Source organism: Lipotes vexillifer, unplaced genomic scaffold (genome assembly GCF_000442215.2).
Source record: "Lipotes vexillifer unplaced genomic scaffold, Lipotes_vexillifer_v1.1 scaffold147, whole genome shotgun sequence".
NCBI classification, from domain to species: Eukaryota; Metazoa; Chordata; class Mammalia; order Artiodactyla; family Lipotidae; genus Lipotes; species Lipotes vexillifer.
The window spans coordinates 511,470-534,087 of record NW_006778796.1 but is presented as its reverse complement, the minus strand read 5'-3'; the positions used below and the strand labels follow the sequence as shown (position 1 = coordinate 534,087).

Sequence of the window (22,618 nt, the reverse complement as noted above, 5' to 3'; positions counted from 1 at the left end):
CCAAAAAAAAAAAAAAAAAAAAAAAAAAAAAAATATATATATATATATATATATATATTTGTTTGGTAATCATTTTTAAAGAGGTCTGATTTAATTGGGGAGAAGAGAATCAATTATTTTCACCTTCAGTGTTTTTAACCACCAAGTATTAAACATTTTTCCAACGGAGGTCCTGAGGGAATCTGTTTTCATTAACAGAAAAGGACATGTATAACTATTTCAATTGTACCTAAATGGTTATACTTAAAAATTTGAAGATGACAGAAAAGTAATTTTTTTTTACACTTAAAACCTCCCTGAATTTGTTTCCTTCCTTTTTTTCTTGGCAAAGTGAAAGAAATTTCAGACTAGTCTTATGATAGGTACAGATCTTAAAATAATGAAGGCAAAATTAATTGACTCACATCATATGTAACTTTTGTTGAGTACCTAATAGCAAAGAAATGCTACTAATGAGAGTAGAGATTTATATAATAGTCCTACCACTAGTGGCTTATAATTAAATAGGATTTGGAGCACTTGATAAAGACACATTATTCCTCACTAAAAGTGAATTTAAGAAATGTTATCTCTTTATTTAGATAGATATGCTAATTCACTTATACATATAAAAAACAAAGGACTGTATATAATTAAAAATAAGAACATGTGTATCTTTCAGTGAGAAAAAAAATCATTTGCAAAGAGAAAAAATGGGGAAGCTAAGCAAAGGCAGCTCAGAGGTTAAGTATTATCAATATTGAGCTGAAGATAAATGCCCCCAACAGCTGTATTATAAGAAAGTGAGGCTGAAATGGCTGGCTTTCAGGATGGACACAAAACTACTGAAATTTCATTTCTTTTTATTTACTGTGGGTTATTTTGGAGAGGAACAAGATGATTTCAAGTTGGTAAAATCAAGCAAAGTTCCAAGATACAAAAATGAAAATGATTTCACTGGAAAAGTATAACTGTGGTAGGATACATGTGTTGGATCTACAGGATTTGGTCAGATTCTGGAGGGTCTCTATGTTTTAGCTAAAGTATGGTGACTCCATTCTAAAATGTATCCTAAAGGCAATTCAAATTCATTTAAAATGTCTAAGACAAGAAATGCCATAAAGAAAAAATCTGTTTTTGGAAGATTCAATAGCACTGGACTGGGATGTTGTGAAGATAACATAACATAAGGCATTTACTTGGTACCTAATCAGTGTACAATAACTGTCAGTTGTAATAATAATTAAGAGGTCTGTATCTTTATCCTGGCTCTGCTACTAAGTAAGTTATGAGCATGAACAACTCAACTTCTCTAGGCCTCAGTTTCCTAACTTAGACAATGAAAGAATTAAACCAGACCATCCTAAGGAGTCATTTCCAGTTAAAAAAAATCCAATTATTCGTGTTGAATCCAGACACCAAGTAATAGTCTCATTATGTAAGCAATGTTTTTACCTCAAGCCCCTCAAAGAATAAAGCTAAATAAATTTTTTCACGGTCCAGTTTGCATATGATTATTTTGATCCAATATTTACTTGATTTAAAAATGTATAAAATACACACAAAAAACAAAGTTTCCTAAAGTGGTTCAAATACAGAACACTTGAGAACCTAAGTACATAATATTATTTTAAATATATTTAACAACTCAATTCATACAGACTGACAAATGCAATGGAAAAGTAGACCACCGAAAGATTTTAAGAGATTAAACTTCACATTCTATAAATTCTACAAAAACAATAAACCACTGCATATTAGTTCATCACATTAAAATATATTTTAAAGCATACTTCCCCTCTTAAATGGCAGTGATTATACATTAGTGCAACCACAGGGTACTTGTAAACTTTTTTCTGTTCCACATCATTCATGCCCATGATAAATCCTGTTTGGTCAGCTCCACGGTCTTTCTTGGGTCTGAGCTTTTGGGGTTTTCCTATTTTCACAGTTACAGCCTCTACCCATAACTGTAGCCATCCATCCAGAAATGCCCACTGTCTGAGGTTGGGGGGAACAGGTGGTATAGAGGTGAATCTGAAGAAATCTCTCACCTTTCTAAGAAAAGGGATGTGATTTAGTGATTGGAGACATTAACTGTATACCATAAGCAGTTTATACTTATCACTTTTTAGGCAGGAGGCTTTGTCAAATTGAATAACATTCAGGCTAGAGACAGCTTTAGTGTGATTTCTGAGTTCTCTCTCTCGAGGACCCTGAGCGTTAGGGAAGGGGAGATTAAGAAAAGATTTATGTCGGCTGACTTCATCTTAGCTTTGCTTTTAACGTGCCACCGAGAGGCTGATGATAACAGATGTTTCTTTATTAAAAGGACCTGTCCACCCGAGCTTTAATCAAATAAACTGCGTTTTTCATATATTGATATTCTTGAGAGCTAGTGACAAATTCAAGCTGGAATGGGATATGTCACAAAGCAAACACTCTTTTCTGTTTTCATCAAGATGTGGTCGGTGGCTGTCAGGAAGTCCTTAGCCTGTGTGCTGGAGAGCTAACCAGTGAACACAGATCAACTAACGACAGGGCACTGACGGAAAACGGCTTCTTCCCTTGAGATCCAAACATCATCTCAACTTGATTTTTTTTCATCCTCCTGGCAAGAAAAGGTACATCAACTTCCTTCAACACTAGGGAAATCTCAAAATGTTTATTCATTCACCTCCCTTTAATTTAAAGTATGCACACTTTAACGGCAACAGAAAAGTGAATTATCAAATTTCAGTCGTAAATACTGACATGACAGGTTAAATATGTTCCGTGGTCATTATGTACGTATGTATTTTTCCACATTACTGTTGTCTGCTTCAGGTCTAAGATGCTGTCTCCCTTCCGGCATTTCCTCCTCTAAGCAAGCTCTTCAGCATAGAATAGCATCTCGAAGGTCGAATCTTCTTGCTCAAGGTAAGTGGTCAGGATTTGACTCTTCCTTGGAAAACACTGGGCTGGGTCTCATTGGGAGGCCTTGTGTGATCCAATCAGATTGCTTTCGAACAAAAAGAGGAGTCAAAGAGAACTTGGGTTTCCAGATAAAAATAAAGTGCTGCCCCCTATAAATCACAGTCTCTGTGGAGTAAGGTGTCGTCCTAAAGAGGTAGAAATAATAGGGGGTGTATGTTGCAGATGCCCGCATTTCAATGATAATGAACACTGTATCTTTAAGGGCTGCATCTTTAAGGGCTTAAAATGGACTGACTCCACTCATCTCTCTGATTTTTTCATAAGTAAGCCAGAACACCAGTGACCAAGGGGTCTGAAAGATTAACCAAAGAAGTTAGTGCATATTTCAAAGCAATTATAAATCTTCTAAACATATGCATACACATCTTTGAATGATGAACTCATTTTGAATCCACTTAGGCTGAAAACAAGTATTTTGGTATTTCACCTTTGTAGAGCACCTTATAATTTACAAAGCATTTTCATGTCTTATTTCTCACAGATTTCTCTGAACAATTTACAATGGAAAGGAAAGGTACTGATATCCCTATTTTACAGATGAGGACACTAAGACCTGGCAATCAGATGCCTGTTAGCACATTGTGGAGCTAGACCATGGGCTTCTGGCTTCCATTCCAGGGTTCCTTTTACTGACTGTTACTGGATAAAAGGCTAGGGCTCAGCATGCCTGAATTCTAGGCTGGGCTTCTTGCCTCTACATGTGGTTTACATATGGAGCATGACAAGGGGGCGCTTAAGAACTTGAAAGTGAAGATGAAAGATTATCCTTTGAGAGTTAGGTCATAAGACCAACACCTGGTGTATCACCTAATGAATATAAAAATTCACATTAAATGGAGAAAAGGGCTTTTAACTCAGAAAGAACTGACTATGAAGATGTAACTGTGCCAAAAGGAACTATAAGGGAATGAGGATTATTCGATAACAGAGGATAAAAACGCTAAAGACACAGAGGGAAATCACAGAGGAAACACTGGAAGTAGCCATCAGAGAAAGTGTGTCTCGGATCCAGTTCTTAACTCGGATCCAGTTCTGGTTTGGTTGATAGGTTATGGGTAATATTGATCAGCGAGGAACTCTGATCGCGTCAGAGTGGAGAAATAAGCTTAAGCAATTAGAATGTAAAATGTATTTGGTTAGAAAGTTTGTAAAGCAATATTTATGTCATTCGTGTTTGGAAATATTGCACAAGTTATACTGGTAGACTGAGAATATAATAGTGGATTTAGGAGAAGACATCTTAGTGAAATGTACAAAGACACAGACAAAATAAAGAAGCTGTGATGAAACCACAGTCTTGTGACAATAAAAATGAAGTGAGCCAAGGATATGACTTCAGTTGGATCTAGAAGCGGAGGTCTTAGTTAAGAATGGACTAGACAATCATTCCTACTTGCCCTGGTAATCAGACTTCTTCATAGCACCCAAACTGTATGCAAATGAAATAAATATTCATCAGGGATTGAGCAAAGCGAGGTCATATTTTCTCTAACTAGTGGAAGGAACTGGGATTGGGTTTAGCTGGGTTTTGAAGAGGAGTTAGAGGAAGATCATATAGCCAAATAGCACGCATGGTATATAAACGGGATATACTGAGACTCTTCGTAGACGCGCATGTGGCCAGTACATGCTTTTACTTGTTTTTTCCTCACTGGCATAGTTGTACCACCGAAAATAATCCAAGTGTATGTGAACCCATGTTGTCATAACTGCTGGAAAAAAAAAGTTTTTCTCCATTCCTATTACTGTGGGGCTCAACACATAAGTGCTCCTGGGTGTATCTTTTTCAATATTAAGTTCACAAATAAGCTCTTCCTGTTATTGTTCTGTGTTCAGCAAGCAACCTTCTGATTATAATTTGGCTCCCATATAGCTTGAAGTTAGCTGTCCAGAGGACTTCAGCATCTGGATCACTGGCCAAGTGTATTTCTCAGTGTGGCTGAGCCACTGTTGTGGTCCAGTCATCGGTTTCAACGAGTTGGGCTGAAGGGTATCTGTATGTGCAAGGCCAGTTTACTCGGAAGTGCTCAGGAGTTAGGCTTCTAAGCTCAGGGTTCTGCACTGTGATAGATCAACAAGGCAGTGCCACCCTGGTCATCTTTGGTGGTAATCCAGCCTGTCTCTGGTAACATTTCTCCATCACCACGACCTGTCTCTTTTCTTTTAAAACTTCTATAATGAGCTGTAGGATCTTGAGAAATTCAGTATACTGTCTTAGTTAGGAGCATGGGTTTAGTTAGAGTTGAACAAACTTGCAGTTAATTCCCAGCTCAGCCATCTACTAGCTACATGAACTTGAGCGAGTTTCTTATATACTCTGAGCCATGTTTTTCTAATCTGAAAAAGGAGGATAACCCCACCTATTCTACTAGGTTCTTGTAAGACTTAAAAAGATAATTAATGTGTGTAAAGAGCTTAGCACAGAGCTTGTCATATATTAAGCACTCATTTTTGGGGTCATTTATACTTCCTGAGTCTCATGTATAAAGAGAATTGGTCAGATCAGCTGGTCTCAGCGCTTCTTTGTACGTGATATTCTCCCTGCCCCTCACTTCTCCTGACCGACTTTGTTTTTCATCAGTGGTCTCACCCGTCCTCATAGTCTCTCACACTAGAAACATCAAAGTCCCATTTCCTTCTCTCCCTCCCTCCCTTTCTCCATCTGATCGTTTACTAAGTCTTGTGGAGTCAAGCACAAATGTTCTTGGAATCCATCTCCTCTCCATTTCTACAATCATCTCCTGGCTAGACCACTGCCGAAACGCCCTTTCTTGCGTTCTAGCTTTCAGCGTAGCTTTGACATTGCTGCCACAGTAGTCTTGTCCCCAAGCAAATCTTAGCACATGGCTTCCATGTTCAAACAGATGCTTGCTACCTGCAGAGTTTCACCGAAACTATTGAACTTGCCCCCCAAGATCTTTCTCAGCCTGGTCCCTAAGTGCTCCTCTAGCGTTCTCTCCCACCGCCTGCCCGCTGAGGACCTACTGTCCAGCCGCACGGAATTTTCTGCAGTTCACCAGACATATCGGGGCCGTACATGACTTGCTGCCCCTGCTCATGTGGCCCCCTCATGCTTTTCTTGACCTACTGATCCAGAAAACACCTACTGATCCTTCAAAGCTCAGATCAAATATCACCTCTGGGAAGCCTTCTGGGACTTCCCAAAGAGTTCAAGCCATTTTACTCCACTATCTGTGTTCTCCTGTTTTGTTCACAGCACTGGTAGCCTCTTTAGTAAGACTAGGTCCTCTGAGTCAGACTGCCTGTGTTTGAGTCCCTGGCTCCACAGTTACTAACCACCCGGACCGGTCAAGTTATTCAGACACTTTACGATATTGTTTCCTCCTCTGTAGAAGAGAGAGATGATAGTAACCTACTAAATAGATAGTTGGGAGAATTCAGTGAGTTAATCTGAGAGCATGATTAGCATAGCACTGGCCATATACCAAGTGATTTAGTAATATTAGCTTCATAATTTCTGTAATTTTAACTACTTACGTGTCTATCTTCTCCCATCACATTGTACGCTCCTCTAGCGCAAAAAAAAAAAAAATAAACATCTTATTTCTTGGTGTTACCAGCACTTATAATAGTGCCTGGTTCATGCAGGCCAAGTCAATATCTTCCTTTCCATTAAATAGCCACAGATTTGAGATAACTTCAAGGTACAATCAAGACAATCAAAATTGTATTTCACAACTTAGGTATGCTTTTGTATCAGATATTGCCAAGGGCTTTGGCTGTTAATTTCAGGTTAATAGATAGATACCTACTGCCCTTGGTGATGTCATTTATCCCCAAAGCTTCAGTTATTATCTGTGTGTAGACAGTGCTCAAATCTCAATCTCCATCCTCATGATTCTAAGATCCAGGCCAATATATTAAGCTAGTCATCTAGACGTCTCTTCTTAGATGACCTATGAGTATCCCAAACTTACCATATCCAAACTGAACTTGTTATTCTGCCACAAAATCTTCTTCCTTGCAAAGGGTCCCCATTTTAGGAAATTATATCATTGCTCAGGGCAGGAATCTGGGAATGAAGCCCGACTTTTCCTTGCCTTCTGCAACCATTTCCCCATCCAGTCATGTTCTTTTTTATCTCCTTTCTATCTCCTAAATATTTTAAAATTCTATCTTCTTCTGTCCCCACTGCTATATTCCAGTCCAAGTTATCATTATCTGTCATCTATCACTACTCCTGGTCTTTCCTCAACCCACATGGCAGCCAGAATGGTCTTGCTCAAAGTGCACACGTCATCAAGCCAATGCCCCTCACTCTCGTGGGTCCTGTGGCCCTTCCTGATCCGGTCCCTGCCTGTCTCTGGCCTCACCCTGTGCTGCTCACGTCCACAGCTCCGTGCCTTGGACAGCTGGGTTTTCTTCAGTTCTTTGAATGTGTCATATTCTTTGTCCACTCCATCTAGTTCCTCCATCTAGAATGTTCTTTTCTGCCCTTTTGACCTGGCAAAGTCCTACTCATTCTTCACATCTCAATTCAGAAGTCCATTCTCCAAGGAGGTTTTCTTAATTTCCCAGGCTAGGCTGTCCTAACTTGCTATACATATTCTGATAACACCAGGGATCCCCAACCCATGCCCCCGACTCTTCCACTCATTGCTGCTGGTTTCTTACTCAGTGTTTGTCCTGACCTAGACTGGAAGCTCCTGACCTAGACTGGAAACTCCCGCACTGGAGCAGGGGCTGAGACTCTTAGGTTCATCCCAAAGCCAGGCACTGAGTACAGGGCTTTGCATGGAGTAGGTGCTCAGTTAATATTATTATATCATATTGTGTAAAGTATTGATTGTTTGAATTTCTAAACCCATAACTCATCCATTCTTTCAAATAAGTTCAAACTTACCAAATACTTGAGTACCTTGTTTTTATTATATTTGTTATGTTACTTCCATAAGTCTATCTAATTCTACATCTTAGTTCACTTCAATAAAAAATAGCATCCAGACCAAATAAAAATTATATAATGTTTTCTTCCTAAGCAGAGCTTTGTGGTGGTAAGTATTAATGGGTAATGCAACATTTATCATCAAAGTAACTAATTTTGTTTGAAACAGTAACATTTTGATAGGAATGATCTCTAGTACGAAATCTGTATACCTGTCTCAAAGTATAATATTTTGGCTAAATAGCAAAAGGCTTTACATTTCAGAACAATCTATCTACTGGCTTTCTAACAACGTAATATCAACCTATTCATTTCTGATGTAACTGAATTATTTTACCTTAATCTACCAAGGGACTTGGAGGTAAAAGAAAATGAAAAGAGATGTAGAAAAGAAAGAAAGAACCATGATGGGGGGCAGAACCATGCCAAAAGCCAGAAGAGAAAAGGATGATATTTAGAGAGGAAAAGTGATTTAAGAATCAATATAAAGAAAACAAAAACAAAGGCAGGAAAAACCTAACTTTACCATTCGCAGCCAAGAGGGTAAAAAGCCTTTATAGAGACTCATGAATCCTTCTCCTTGAACAGCCTGAATCAAGCAGTCAGTTGATGATTTATACAGAAGGCCCCTAAAAAGGAAAGAAGACAATTTTGTTAAATTTCTTATGTGTAAATAGATGTATAGATAGAATGTTTAAATGGTCTAAGAAAACTTACTTAACTATTTTCTGCTAGCTTAGAAAAAATAATATCTGTGGTTCTTTATATGGAGAGCACCTCTTTTGAGTTTAAAGATACTTTCAAGGTTGAGTTTCCTGATTCACCCCATCCTTGGTCTGATAACTTAGAATTCACTCCACCTGATCTCTTCCAGAGAGAACATACTGTTTTATATCAGGTCAAATTACCCGTGTTACCTCTAAGTCATAAGCTTCTGAAGGAAGTGCTCTGGAAATTCTCAACAGAGTATATTTTCAAAAACGCTTTGAAAACCACAAAGTCATAATAAACACCTTGTGTCTAAATAATACGATGGGTAAATTAGCTTATTTCCCGAAAGGCACAGTACTTTTCCATCAAACACAAAGCAGGTAACTGCATAAAAACAATTTCCTGGTTGAACACATGTAAAGACAAAAATACATTTCCATCAAGAATAAATACAGGGAAGGGTCTTTAAAGAACAATATTATTACAGACATTCAGATCCATGGATACTGAAGACTTTCTGTCTACCTTCCTTGTTTATCTCGCGGTTGATTCATTATTCGGCTTTTGATGACATCAGCGGGTGTTCCCAGAATAGAAGCTACCAGTCCAGAACATAAACTATGGATACAAATAAATGAAATCGAAAGATAATGTGTAGCAGTTTCTAAATTTTAAGGAAAGGGGATTTGATATTTAGAAAGAATGGAATAGTAAATCTAGTACTATAATATTCTGCATAATAATGCTGTTTTAACTTAAAATCAATGATAAATTAATTCATTAAAGAGGTAGGAAAAAAAAAGCATCTCCAGTCAACAAATATACACTGAGCATCTGCTGTAGGCAGGCACTCTTGCAGGCAGTAAACAGGACAGATAAGATCCTGTCCTCAAGGCACGCACTTGGGAGAGGCAGAGGAGAAATGAATAACTTCAGATGTGGTTAGTGCTATGAAAAAAATAAAATGAGATCATGTGATAGGGAGTAACTGAGTGACAGGCAGTCATGGAAAGGCTGGTGGGTGACGGCAGGTCTCGACATAGATCCTTCCTTCTCACCAGCCAGATGAAAGACTAAAGAAGCAGGCAGAGAAGGCTAATTTAAGGAGTTTGATTTATTCTCCATGCAAAGGGAAGTCATTGAAAGGATCGTTAAGTGGGGGAATCACATAATTTGGTTCATAATTACCCCCTCTTGAGAAAGGGTTCTGGTCAGTTACTCAAGACAGACAAAATGGATGGGGCCAACCCACTACAGAGTAAATCAAGATTCTGTAAATGAGTGTCTAAACAGTTCAGAGACCACCATCAGTTCATTATGAATGTGGGCATGAGCGAGGCAATACAGGAACATTATCAACATCCCATAACCCGAGAACCCATTAACTGCTGTAAACTTTTCCAGGAGAAACACAGATGACGAGAAGAGGGGTGGCTATCCTGAGTCACAGGAAATGGAAGGCCCAGGACCCAGGAGGTGGCAGCTAAGTCCACAGACTGGGATCAGGGGGGTCAGACTGGGCTAGTGGAAAGCTAGAAAGAAAAACTGTGGAAAACTTTTATGTCCTTCTGGAACATCAAGTACCTCCCAGAGATAAGGATCACTGAGTTCCATGCCAAGCAAGGCCTTTGAAGTTTCTGAAGGCTCTGTGGTAGGGAGGCTGAAGCTGCATTAGGAATCTTCACACTCTATTACTCTAAACTGCTGCAGCAGGAAGTCCCCAAGCTCTTTATGACTCTTTCAGGTCAGGATTGATTGTTCAAAGTAGAAACTCACTTTAGGAATTCTTGAATTCAAGAGAAGGAGCTCATATGGCCTATTTACATCTTCCAGCAAATGACCCGACCGTGCATGTAACTTTTCTTGGGCCTTTGTCCACGTGACAGGCATTGCCTATGTGGAAAGAACTTACTGTTTCACCATGTATATCCCAGGAGGTGTAGACTGCTGCTCTTTTAACATTCTTTCCTATTTGTTCAGATACTTTGCAAGTCCAAGTTTAATATCATTTATTTTAACATACCTTCACGTTTTTACATAGAAATGTCTCAACTAACACAAAATTCACCTACGTTCTAAAACTTAGGTCTACTAGAAACAGCATACAAGACCAATCAAGAGGTAAGGAAGAACAAAGAAATAGGATAGCAAAAGGTACACAATTTCCCCCTCGTGGCTCAAAAGATTGGAGGGAAACACTACATTTTTACTCGTCCATTTGCTTCAGAGAGGCTGGGTGCCAGCTCAGCTTCACACATAAGTGCCAAGAGTAGTAACGACTTCTACCAGAGTGTTAATGTTATTAATAAATTCTATTTTTTAAATGTAGGTAGCCCTCATTAATTAGTAGTCATTAACTAATTAATTTACTATTAAAGGATTTCTTTTTACCTGTATAATAACCACATCAAGAACGCCCTTTGGCAACTGTCGCCCCATTTGGCACACAGAGACCTTAGGGGCAGCTGCCAGTGGCCTGCCTCATCCTCTCCTTATCAAATTGTTTTGAGGAGGTAGTGCGATCTGGCTAGGCTCCTTTAAAAAATAAATATTAAAAGAGAGCATACAGTATATTAAGGAGGCCTCAGGTAAGATGGTCAAAGTGAGAAGAGAGAGGAGTAAAAGGAACGTCAGTTTCATCAAGCTACTTGGCATGAACATTGCTGCTTTTTGCTATTGACCTTTATCACTCCTTGCTAGTAACACCCCAAAGTGAGGCTCAGGACATGACTAAAGTGATAATGGACCGAGAGTGATTGGGTAAGTCTTCTGTTCTCTCGAGACCAGATGGCCATCTGCAAGGCTAGTTTGTAACAGTCCATCAGCAACTGTCAGAATCAGCAATCCCCCTCAGGATCAACGAAATAATCATGCTCAACTGTGGTCCTCACACAGTGTAAGCTAACCTTTTGCACAGTTTTACCTCTCAACAGCCTCGTGATTTAAAAAGAAGGAAGAGGGAATTTTTCTGGCTTTTCTGTTCTGTATAATTTCCTGAATTAATTCAACACCCCAGCTTTCTGCTGCATCCCGTAGTAACGTAATTTGCCACCTGCCTCCCCACCTCCCTAAAATCCTAGCCACAGTCTTCTGCTGCTCCTCCCTTGCCCCAGAACTTCATTTTACTTAACACTATTGTTTTTAATTGTGGTAAGATATACATAACGTACAATTTACCATTTTAGCCATTTCTAAGCACATGGTTCAGTGCTTGCGCCACTTTTACTCCTCTTCTTCATACCAGGTTCCTCTCCCTCAGACGCCGACGGCTCGTGTAAGTCTCTCGATGGCACAGCTGCAACCCCCTTCAAACCTCCACGATCGCTCATTTTAGCCTGTGACACAGCCTGCAGAACTTCCAGATCGCACAGCACTGTTTACCTACTTAGCTGTGAGTTTGTGGTTAGCGACTTTCAAGCTGCCTCACGTACCCACAGACTCCTACCAACCCAGTTAAAAACCTGATCCAGTGCATGGAGCTCCAGAAGGAACCAAGTACCAGTCACCCCATTTTCTTAAAACCTGACTTAGAGAACAGTAAGACGAAGTTATTTCAGATTAGGGCTGGAACACAGTGATGGGAAATCCTATGTCTTTCCAGAAAAGACAGATCCATTAGGTGGAGTCGGGTCCGTTAGGCAGACTTACACCTGCTGGGAAATTCTTGAATCTTAAGTTAGAAGTGTGGCATTTTGAAGACCATTTGGGTAGAAAGACAATGAAAAAGAAACAAGAGGTAACGTCACTGTGGGGCTGTTAGAACTGAATATCCTGCTCCGAGAATAGATCATAACACTGAACAGACAAGCCTCTTGAAAGACAAGAATATCTCTCAAGATGATATGGGTAGAATGATTGACTGGGTAGAAACTGGGGTTAGAGTCTCACAAGCAGAGCGAATAGCATGGACAAAGATAGTGAAGGGAAGAATGTAAGGGTGGGTACAGATATCTACAGATGTTTATAGGACAGAGGCCTAAAATCCTCAGTCTTCTCTGTGAAAGAGGTGGCTGGACTATTGGCCACAGAAAATATGGTGTTGCTTGTGAACACACCTGGAGGAAAGTTCGGAATGTGAAAGAAAGCTGAGCAAAGACCGAAAGATTGCCCTAGCAGCACTAAAGATAACACTTATTTTAAAAGAGGAAGAATGAAGAAAAACTACTCTAGGAATATTAAGTGAAGGTGAACCTGAAATTTGGAATCGTTTATATCTATGTCTATTTGTATATCTCCAAATATCATTAATTTGGCACTACTCACAAACTTTTGGGGCTGTCTAAATAGCATAAAGGGGTCTAGAATTTGGAAACAAGATCAGAAGCTAAATAGAATCATAAGGACCCTCGACATCTATAAAGTTAACTCACTCTAATGGATAATTTGAACTTGTGTTGCAAAGAATTTAAGCTGTTTCTCTTTCCTAGGGTGCTCTTCTTTATCGTGTCTCTGTCCGTCACAAGCCACAGCCCTTCAAAACACTTATCTAATTCTGTCTCCTTCGTAGGCCCTTCTGAGCGGTTATTTTTTCTCTCTGCACCTCCCACCCCAACTCTACAGTAACTAGTTCCTTTCTTTTAGCACTTACTGTACAGTCTTTTTACACTAGTCCTGCTTTTCCCCTTGGTACACTCCCTGGGAAGGAGTGTGGTTTACCTTTTGTATCCACTGCAGGGCCTTGCACAGTGCCTTTAACCTAAAAGATGCTCCGATGTACCCATTGAATTGAGTTGGAGAATCAGTTATCAGAATCTGACCCTGGGATGGCCCCATCAAGGTGCAAATATTTGGGGAGGTTTAACCTGAAACATTCTGCAACTCTGCCCCTCCCTTCCCCATTTTAGCTGCAACAAACTTTTAAGAAAATTGCTCTTTATAAATGTACTATTGCCTTTCTTTAAGGGTGATATCAGTAGGTTCTCAATCGAAAGAGACAAAAGTTAGAACTTATGCCAAATATGGAAGAAAGGGTGAGATAGGAAAAAATAGAAAGAGACAAACTAAAACAGTCTTACCTTGATAAGCCATGAGTCATGATATTGTCCTCCAGTGGTGTATTCAAAACCAAGTAGTGTTTCACTGTATCGTAAGTGGTTAAATCTGGCAATACATAGAAAAAGAAAGCTTAAATATCATTCATTCAACAATGAATGTCTTTTGTGTCAAGAATGTGCTAAGAATGGGGCAGGAATGTGTAGAAGGATGAAAGATCCCATTCTTGTTCTCAAGCAGAGGAAAGCAGATGGAGGGGGAGGAAAAGAGGAAGAGAGACAGACACCCAATTATATCATTTGAACATCTGAATCCAGCTCTGCTTAAAGTCAGTTCAACCCCTGCACTTTTCAGTGTTGGAGCTGATGAATTCCTTTTTTTAGCCTAAGTTAGGTTGAGTTGAGATTCTGTCACTTTAAACAAAAGGTCCTGGTCATTATTCTACATTAAGTTTTGTATACTTTTTTCCTAATGACAATGAAGAGCTGTTGAAGGGTTTTAAACAGGGGAGGGATAGATCACAATACTGGACTTTTGTAAAGATTACATACACCAAAGTACAGAGAAGGGAACTGGAAAGAGGTGAGAATGGGTAGATGCATTTGATCATTCACCCGATATCTGAGCACCTGCTATGTGGTAGGCGTTATTCTAGGCTCTGGGGAAAGAGCCGTGGACAAAATGAACAAAATCCTCATTCTTTGTTGGAGGCTGAGACAATAAACAAGTAAGTAAACACATGGCATTTCGGATGGTAGTGACTGCTCTGAAGACAAGACAAGGAGAGGGGACAGCGAGCGTGTGAGGGTGGGGAAGGTTGGTGTATGTGAATTTAAATAGGGTGATCAGGGAAGACCTCGCCATAATATTTGAGCAGATACCTTAAGGAAGCTCGAGAAAGTATACTTTGTAGATATCTCTGACAAAGCGTCCCAGGCAGAGCCACAGTATGTGTTATAGCCCTGAGGCAAAGTCAGCTTTGTAGGTTAGAAGAACAGCAAGAACACTAGTTTAACAGGAGCAGAGGCAGCAAGAGTTGGAGAAGGGGGTGATTTGAGCAAAGGAATGACTGACCGGGGCCACTATTTACAAGATCACTCTGGCTGTTCTGTTAAGAGCAGACCATCAGGAGACAAGGCAGATTAGATATGAAGCTGTTGCGGTTCTTCTGGTAAAAAATGATGGCGGCTTGGATAAGAAATGATGGCGCCTTGCATAAAGGCATTGTGGAGCGCTGGTCAGAGTTCGGGTGTTTTGAAGACAGAATCAACAGGATCAACAGGGATTGGCCAGCAGATTGAATATGGAGGGAAGGAAAGGAAGCAAAAATGACGGCAAGGTTTTGAGCTTGAACAATTTGAAGGACACAGCTGCCATTTATGGAGATGGGAAAATGAGAATGGACTAATTTAAATGTTTTAAAGTAAGATGATAGGCACCGGTGATCCTGATGAGAAAAATTTCAGATGCATAGGGGGACAAAATGGCTGTGGGGTGTATGTGGGGAGACTAGTTAGGAGACATTTGTAGTGGTCCAGTAGGAGAAGATCAATACTACTTGGACAAAGCAGTGGCTTCAGGGATGAAGGGAAGTGGATGAACTTGAGATACGTATGCAAGACAGAACTGGCTGGATTTGGTGACTGGTTGGCTGTAAGGAGCAAGTGAAAGCAAAGAGATCAAAATCAGGCCCAGGTTTCTGGGTTGTTCAACTAAAAAGATGATATCATATTTTGAGATTGGGAAGAACAGGGAAGGAAGTGATTTAGTAAATGAGCTTGGTTTGGACACATTCAAAGTGATATATTTAAGATAAGCTGGAACTTGGAAGAGAAATCTGGGCTGCAGTAGATTTTGAAGCAATGAATTGAGAACGACAATCTGAAAGGTTTTCTGAAAACCAAAATATCCACCAATATGATGCAGCAGACATCAACGGACTGAAATAGCAGTATATAAAATAGATTTATTCCCTTTGATGTTTGAGTGATATGTTACTATACCTCTCAAAAATGCTATTTATCAGTTTCTTAGAACCATATAATTTTGGTCTTAGGAGTCTTTCATCCACTGATTCATTCATTAAATGTTCGTTGATTATGTATGAGGCACTGGGGAAATAAAAAAAAATGAAACATAGTCCTTGCCTTCAGGGGGCTCAAAATCTAGAGGAGGAGATAGACACATAGTAGAAAGCAAAGAAATGAGGTAAAACCAGTAACAGAGATAAGCACGGGGAACTATGGAAACACATAAAGGGGCATCTAACACACCATGACCTGGGAGGGGCGGCTGCAGGAGGTCTGGGTAAAGTACACGGGTGGAGAAGACACCTCAGCTACGTATGAAATGATCTGCAGAAGAAAACTAAACAGAGTAAGACGTTTGAGGACAGAGAGTACAGAGGTGAGGAAGAGTTTGGTGTGTGCGGGCAGTGGAACATTTCACCTCTTGACTCTGCTTCCCTCTCTGCTCCAGAGTCAATGAATTGCTCAACCCCAGAAGACACAGGTTGGATTATACAGGCCTGCTGTGTTATGTTATGAAGTTTCCACTTTATTCTCTGAGTGATAAGAAGCCAGTGAAGGGTTTTAGAGATACTAATAACATGTTCAGATCTGTATTTTAGATAAAGCTTGATGGATACTGGGTACAAATTTGAGGGCAGAGGAAGAGACCAGTTAGATGGCTGTGGCAGTGGTCTAGTTGTGTTTTGATGGTTACTACTGTAAAAACAGTCATTTTAAGGATACTAAGGTAGTAGACATTGAGGGGGGAAACTTTCTTTTAATTGAAATATAGTTAATGTATAATATTATGGTTATTCCAGGTGTACTACATAGTGATCTGACATGTGCATACATTATAAAAAGGTCACCACAATAAGTCTAGTAACCATCGGTCCTGATACAAAGTTATTACAATATTATTGTAATAGTTCCTTATACTGTATCCCTGTGGCATATTTATTTTATAACTGGAGGTTTGTACCTCTTAATCCCCTTCACCTATTTTGGCCTCCTACCCTCCTCTCCTCTGGCAACCTTCTGTTCGTTCTCTGCATCTATGAGTCTGTTTTCATTTTGTTTTGTTTTGTTTTTTAGATTCCACATTGAGATCACATGGTATTTGTCTTTCTCTGTCTGATTTATTTCACGTAGCATAATACTGCGGGGCGGGGGGGCATTTAAGAAATATTTAAAAGATAGGAGAAATTAATGACTGAATATGGGAAGCGAGAGATGGGGATGAGTTAAGGAAACATTCAGATTTCCAGCCTGAGGTGCCCCGCTGTACAGAATGGATTATACAGCAAGAGGAGCAGGATTACTGGGGTAATTTGTAGTCTGCATTTAATGACCATCACATACGGTACATATACCAGTTTGAATCTGAGGAAGGTATGGTGTGGAGTGTAGCCCTTAGAAATGGTTTGGTATTATCTCCTTATCGTCACAATTTGCTAGTTTTAGGAAATCCTTTTCATACATCATCACAGAATAAAGTGAAAATATTCTAGGGAAAATATTCAATTATGACATTACAACATAAGGGAAGGCTGTTGCCAGTACATATTATTAAAAATAATAAAATACATATTCTCATTTTCCCCGATGGAGTGCTTATAATTAAAATGATGAAGGCGATTAGGACTTCGCAGAATTCAACGAAGTTTCCATTACCTCCCATATTCACCAGCGCTGCTCTTTGTATATTGGGTACCCAGCCTGCCCAAAGCCCACGTATTCCTCCTTCAGCTAAGATTTTTGCAAATGCATGATGCACACCACGAAATCTAAAGGAAAATAATAATAAATGTGAAAACTCTATGCGTTCCTGTGTTTGGAATGCAATTGTATAAGCTTTGCCTATAGCTGTTATGATTTAGAGTAAAGTAACATCTTAACTATCTAGAATTGTTAGAAATTAAAGCAATCCATGTTAAGTCTAATTTCCAGATAAACTTATTAGTTCTTTAGAAAAAAAAGGCCAACTTTTGATTTAAACATTTTTTATGGAGATCTTTATAAACTGTGACATCCTCTTCTCAGATTATTAAACAGATTAAAACTCCTTTCTTGATATTTTACATCATCTGTGCCCATATTAACTACAGGCAGGAATAGTGGTTATCAGACCTCTGAGTTCATTTTACTAGTATTGTGGGAGACCTTCAAATTTTGTAATTTTACCAAACAACATCAAAAAAAATCAATTCTCATATCATCTCATAAAAGAAGTGATATTTTTAGACCAAAAAGTAGGAAGGACAATTTCATAAGAGTTCTTAAAACTGAATACTTTGGGCTTTATGAAAAATTATTACCTTGCCTTTATTTTGCACATTTTTCTACACACAGATGAAAAATGGTGCTGAACCATGAACCGAATGTGGAAACCTATGATATAAAATAAAAGCCTGGGTTTTATATAGTCAGACATACCTGGTGTCAAATGCCATCTTACTACTTACTGGCTGTGTGGCTTTTACTCAGGCATTAAACTCTCTGAGTCTTACCAAAAAGAAGGACGTTCATAATTGCTATTATGCTATTTAAGAAATACGCTCACGAATGAGGTCACGTTAACAAGTGCACATTTATTGTGCACTTATTAAGCACCAGACTTTTTATATACATAAGATACAATTTATTCCTGAAAACTCTATGAAGTATGTATTATTATTCAAATTTTCATCTGAAGAAACTGAGGCTTAGGGAGGTTAAGGAACTTGACTAGGGTAACAGAGCTAAAATGTGGCAAAGGCTGGATTTGAATCCCAGATTGTCGGATCCCAAGGTTCATACTCTTTACAACATTAAATATTTTTTCCTACTATATCAAACCCAAAATGTCCAACATTAGAGACAGAGAAGGAAAAACATTGAGGTGATCAGTTAAAACTCAGGCATTGCTGGACCCCAACGGTTCCTTCTCTCCATGTATCAAACCAAGGCAACATTACTTCACCCTGCTACATAGTAATGAGAAGTTGTTACAGGATGACAAAACGGGTCCTGGGATTCTGTCAACTACTTGGTTAAGCCAGCGCGGTAATTTTTTCTCCTCTGCTGTACATGTTACTCATCTCCCTGTTGGGAAGGGGGCCTGGACTGCCACAGCCCAACCCCACTTTCCACTGAGTGAGCCAGAGGAGCAGCAGAGCGGAGGGCAGTGATCGTGGTGAACCTCCAAAGGAGGCCCCCAACCCCCCCTGACCTCTGGCTCAGTGGCACACCCGCAGTGTTCAGAGGATCAGACCCCTTCATACTCAACTCAGGGCATCCTGCACTTTTCCTCTTTCCTGGGAGAGGTCTGTCTATCTATCTGCAAGATGTGCCCCTTTCCCAGGGGAAACTGCCCTAAGTGGTATTTTAGTAAATTGTTGAACAAGAGGCCCTTTGAAGAAAGGCAGACTTCGACAATACGGGGTAGTGCAATAGGAGGATTTTATATCACAACAGCATAATAATAATAAAAACTTGGGAAAAGAGGAGCGAAATTAGGGAAAAGTAGGAACAATTTGCAAGGTTCACCTTGCTACTTCCCTTCCTTCAGAGAGAAAGGGAAAGAAAGCAAGCTTTCTGGCACCTGATGAGCCAGGCACTCTGTCATGGAAACCATCTGAGACAGTCCCTTTTAAAGATGAAGACACAGACTAGAAATGTTAAGTGACTTCCACAATGCCAAGCCACACTGGCAGAATCAGAATTCACACCAGGGCAACTGTTAATGTGATCAGACTCTTTATATTCAAGCTGCAATGGGGACAAATCTAGCCGCCTTGTCTGGGAAAGCAGCAAAGAGCGATGCATATGTACAATTTGTCTGGTAGAGAACATGTACACCTTATCAGGCAAAGAAAAGGTCCATCTCACCTCTCCCCTTAGTGAATACCACTTCCAAATTAAGAGTCAGAATTAATGTCTTTACTGAATGTTGGGTTACAAAAATGCATGTCATTAGGGAATGTTCAAGGGGGAAAGGAAAGTTACCCATTGGTTGGAGAACTTACCGCAGTGGTTTTCCTTCAAGTTTCCTTTTTCCTTCCATTTGCATCTGAACCTTCACTAGGTCAGTTGGGTTGGCTAAAAATTGGCCAACCACACCAGCCATCATCCCTCCAATCACTGATTTCCTAATTATAAAAGGGGATACATTTTTTTAAAGGTTGCTATCAATTTCACAGATTCTGTAGGGAACAATAACATGCCTATACAGCCCCTGCCTAAGAGATTTAAGACACAGTGAAGCAAAGAATAGACCCAGACAAATCACAGGTTTGTCTGTTTACTGATGGGAGGATTCAAGGACCCGGAGGCGTCGAAATTCAAATCTATAGTGCCAGGGGCCTTTCATGGCCTGAAATTCAAAGGAAGGGCAGTTGCTTCAAAGACATAGTTTAACTACAGTTTAATTCTGGAGAATAAAAACAGCATTGATGTAATCAGTTTAACAAAGGCCGGTAGGTCAATTTTTTTTTTTTTTTGCGGTATGCGGGCCTCTCACTGTTGTGGCCTCTCTTGACACGCAGGCTCAGCAGCCATGGCTCACGGGCCAAGCCGCTCCGCGGGATCTTCCCGGACCAGGGCACGAACCCGTGTCCCCTGCATTGGCAGGCGGACTCCCAACCACCGCACCACCAGGGAAGCCCGGGTAAGTCAAATTTTATGGATTACTATTTTAGTAGTTTTCCAAGGAGAAGGGGTTTTGACAATGCTCCTCTCTTTGAAGAAACTCTTTCTGTCCCTGGACTCTTCCTCGTCTTCACCTCCTGGAGCCAACAGGGAACAAGTCTAGGCTATTGTACTTAAACATGCCCTGAATCCTTCGTCTTCTCCCCACTCCAGCTGCTTCTGTCTCAGCACAAGCCCCAGTCATCTTCTACTGAGATTATGGCAGTGGCCTCTTGGGGGGAGAGGGGTAGCTAATTTCTTTGTACTCTAAAACAATATTTGAACAGGTACAAATGAGTACAGAGTCGAAAAGGGTCCCTATCCCCAGTTCCCCTCTTCTGAAGTGATCGTAGTGACTAGTTTCTCTTATACTTTTCTAGAGATAATAACAATGCGTTCACTGAATGCATTACGTCAGGCACTGTTTTAAGCACTTTAAAAAATATCATTTAATTCTCATATAGACTCTATGACATTAGTACCACTGTTATTTCCTCTTTACGGGTGAGGAGACTGAGGCACAACGCAGTTAAATGACAGCTCACACAGTGAGGAGTACAGCCAAGATGTAACCCCCAGGCAGTCTGAGTGCACAGTCCACAGTCTTAACCACTAAGTTACAACTGACGGTTTGTGCACACGAGCGCGTATATATAAAGTATCTTTTTTAAAAGTACAAATGCAGTGGTTGAGAGTCCGCCTGCCGATGCAGGGGACACGGGTTCGTAACCCGGTCCGGGAAGATTCCCACATGCCGCGGAGTGGCTGGGCCCGTGAGCCATGGCCGCTGAGCCTGCGCGTCTGGAGCCTGTGCTCCGCAACGGGAGAGGCCACAGCAGTGAGAAACCCGCATACCGCAAAAAACAAACAAACAAACAAAACAAAAGTACAGATGCAGAATGCCAGGTTGTTTACTGTTCTGCTCTTAAAGGTTATCTCTGTCAATTCATATAGAGCTGCCTCATTTAAAAAACAGTTTCATAGCATTCCATTTTATGACCACTCCATAATTTATACAAGCAGCTAACTCTTCACTAAGAAATGTGAACATTTATATGACATTTGATTGATCCTGCCAAGTTCCTTTTCATAGTACTTGTATCAATTCACGCTCCCACCAATCACCTATGAGCATGACTGTTGCTCCTCACGGCGATGGATGCGGTATGTTACCACTGGTTGTTCTCTTTTCGAATCCCATAACCACACCTCCTGTGTGACTGTTACATGATTCTACTTATTTAGCATCTGTGTCTATTACCGTGAGTCTAGTCAGGGACTATGTCGGGGGACCATGCCTTTTTCATCACTATATCCTTGGTACTAAGTATAGGACTGACACAGCATAATCACTCAGTAAAGACCCAGTGACTGAGTGAATTGTTCTGACTGGGTCAGAGGACATGGAGGCAACCCACCCTGAGAGCTGGCTTTGGTGACATGTTTCCTTTGAACTCCTTACCTAACCCTTTCACATCTGGAAGAAATTACAGAATGCAAGAACTATTAGTCTGTTCCTTCTCCAACTCTGGGAAAGCAACTAGTATAGCTTAAAACATTACAATTTTTCAAAAACAGCACCAAGAGATTTTGCTTGGAAGATGAAATTCTACTTATTGCCCTTTTCTTATAGTTGTGACTTGGATTTTTTTTTTCAGCCCAAAAAAGATATTGTAGGCATCTTTATATGTTCTTCATATAAAACCCATTCTTCAAATAGCTGTGTTAGGTCTCCCTGTATAAATGTCTCATAACTTATTTGACTACTTCCAAATTGCTAGTTATTTAAATTAAAAAATGTTGCTATTATCAACACTGCTACAGTCCATATCTTTGTGTGCATGTGTGTGTGTGAGAGACTCTATGCATAGGTGCAAATATTTCTGAATGATTCTAATCATAAAGAAGGAGTTGCTAGGTCAAAGGATTACACATTTAAAAATGTTAACAGGTAAACTTTATGCTCCAAAAAGGTTATAGTAACTTACATTCTCATTAACAGTTTAATGGCTAAAAGTACTTATAATTAATTTCCCTGATTACTGGTGAGGTTGAACATTTTTACATGTTTAATGAACACTTACATTCCTTCTTCTGTGAGCTGCCTGTTTATATCCTTTCTTGATTTTTCCTTTTATGTTCTTTATGTATTTTTTATTGATCTACTGGAGTTCTGTGTATTTTACTTGTATTAACCTATTTTTCTCTGTTTCTATTTTAAATGTTATAAGTGATATGCACTTACATTCATCATCTCCTCTAATCTTACAAAAACAAAATCCTGGTTGTAGGTATTAACTTCCACATCAGAGAAAACTGAAGATAAAAAAAGGGAAGTAGGGCTTCCCTGGTGGCGCAGTGGTTGGGCGTCCGCCTG

At 39.9% G+C, this 22,618-nt stretch overlaps 1 protein-coding gene across 2 annotated transcripts in view; it reads right to left on the bottom strand.

Moving 5' to 3' along the window:
- Positions 1-2,434: 2,434 nt before the first annotated feature.
- The window catches only part of SLC25A27 (solute carrier family 25 member 27), a 25,742-nt gene continuing 5,558 nt past the window's right edge, over positions 2,435-22,618 (bottom strand). Inside the window, exons 4-9 of one of the 2 annotated variants that reach the window (XM_007451900.1) lie at positions 19,581-19,703; positions 17,248-17,360; positions 13,588-13,672; positions 9,098-9,190; positions 8,388-8,490; positions 2,435-2,980 (exon numbers count right to left, since the gene is read on the bottom strand). In XM_007451900.1, coding sequence (XP_007451962.1) covers positions 2,894-2,980; positions 8,388-8,490; positions 9,098-9,190; positions 13,588-13,672; positions 17,248-17,360; positions 19,581-19,703 — 604 coding nt within the window. In that variant the 3' untranslated portion in view covers positions 2,435-2,893. Of the gene's footprint in view, positions 3,248-8,387; positions 8,491-9,097; positions 9,191-13,587; positions 13,673-17,247; positions 17,361-19,580; positions 19,704-22,618 lie in introns of both variants that reach the window. The other variant, XM_007451901.1, reaches the window with a different exon arrangement.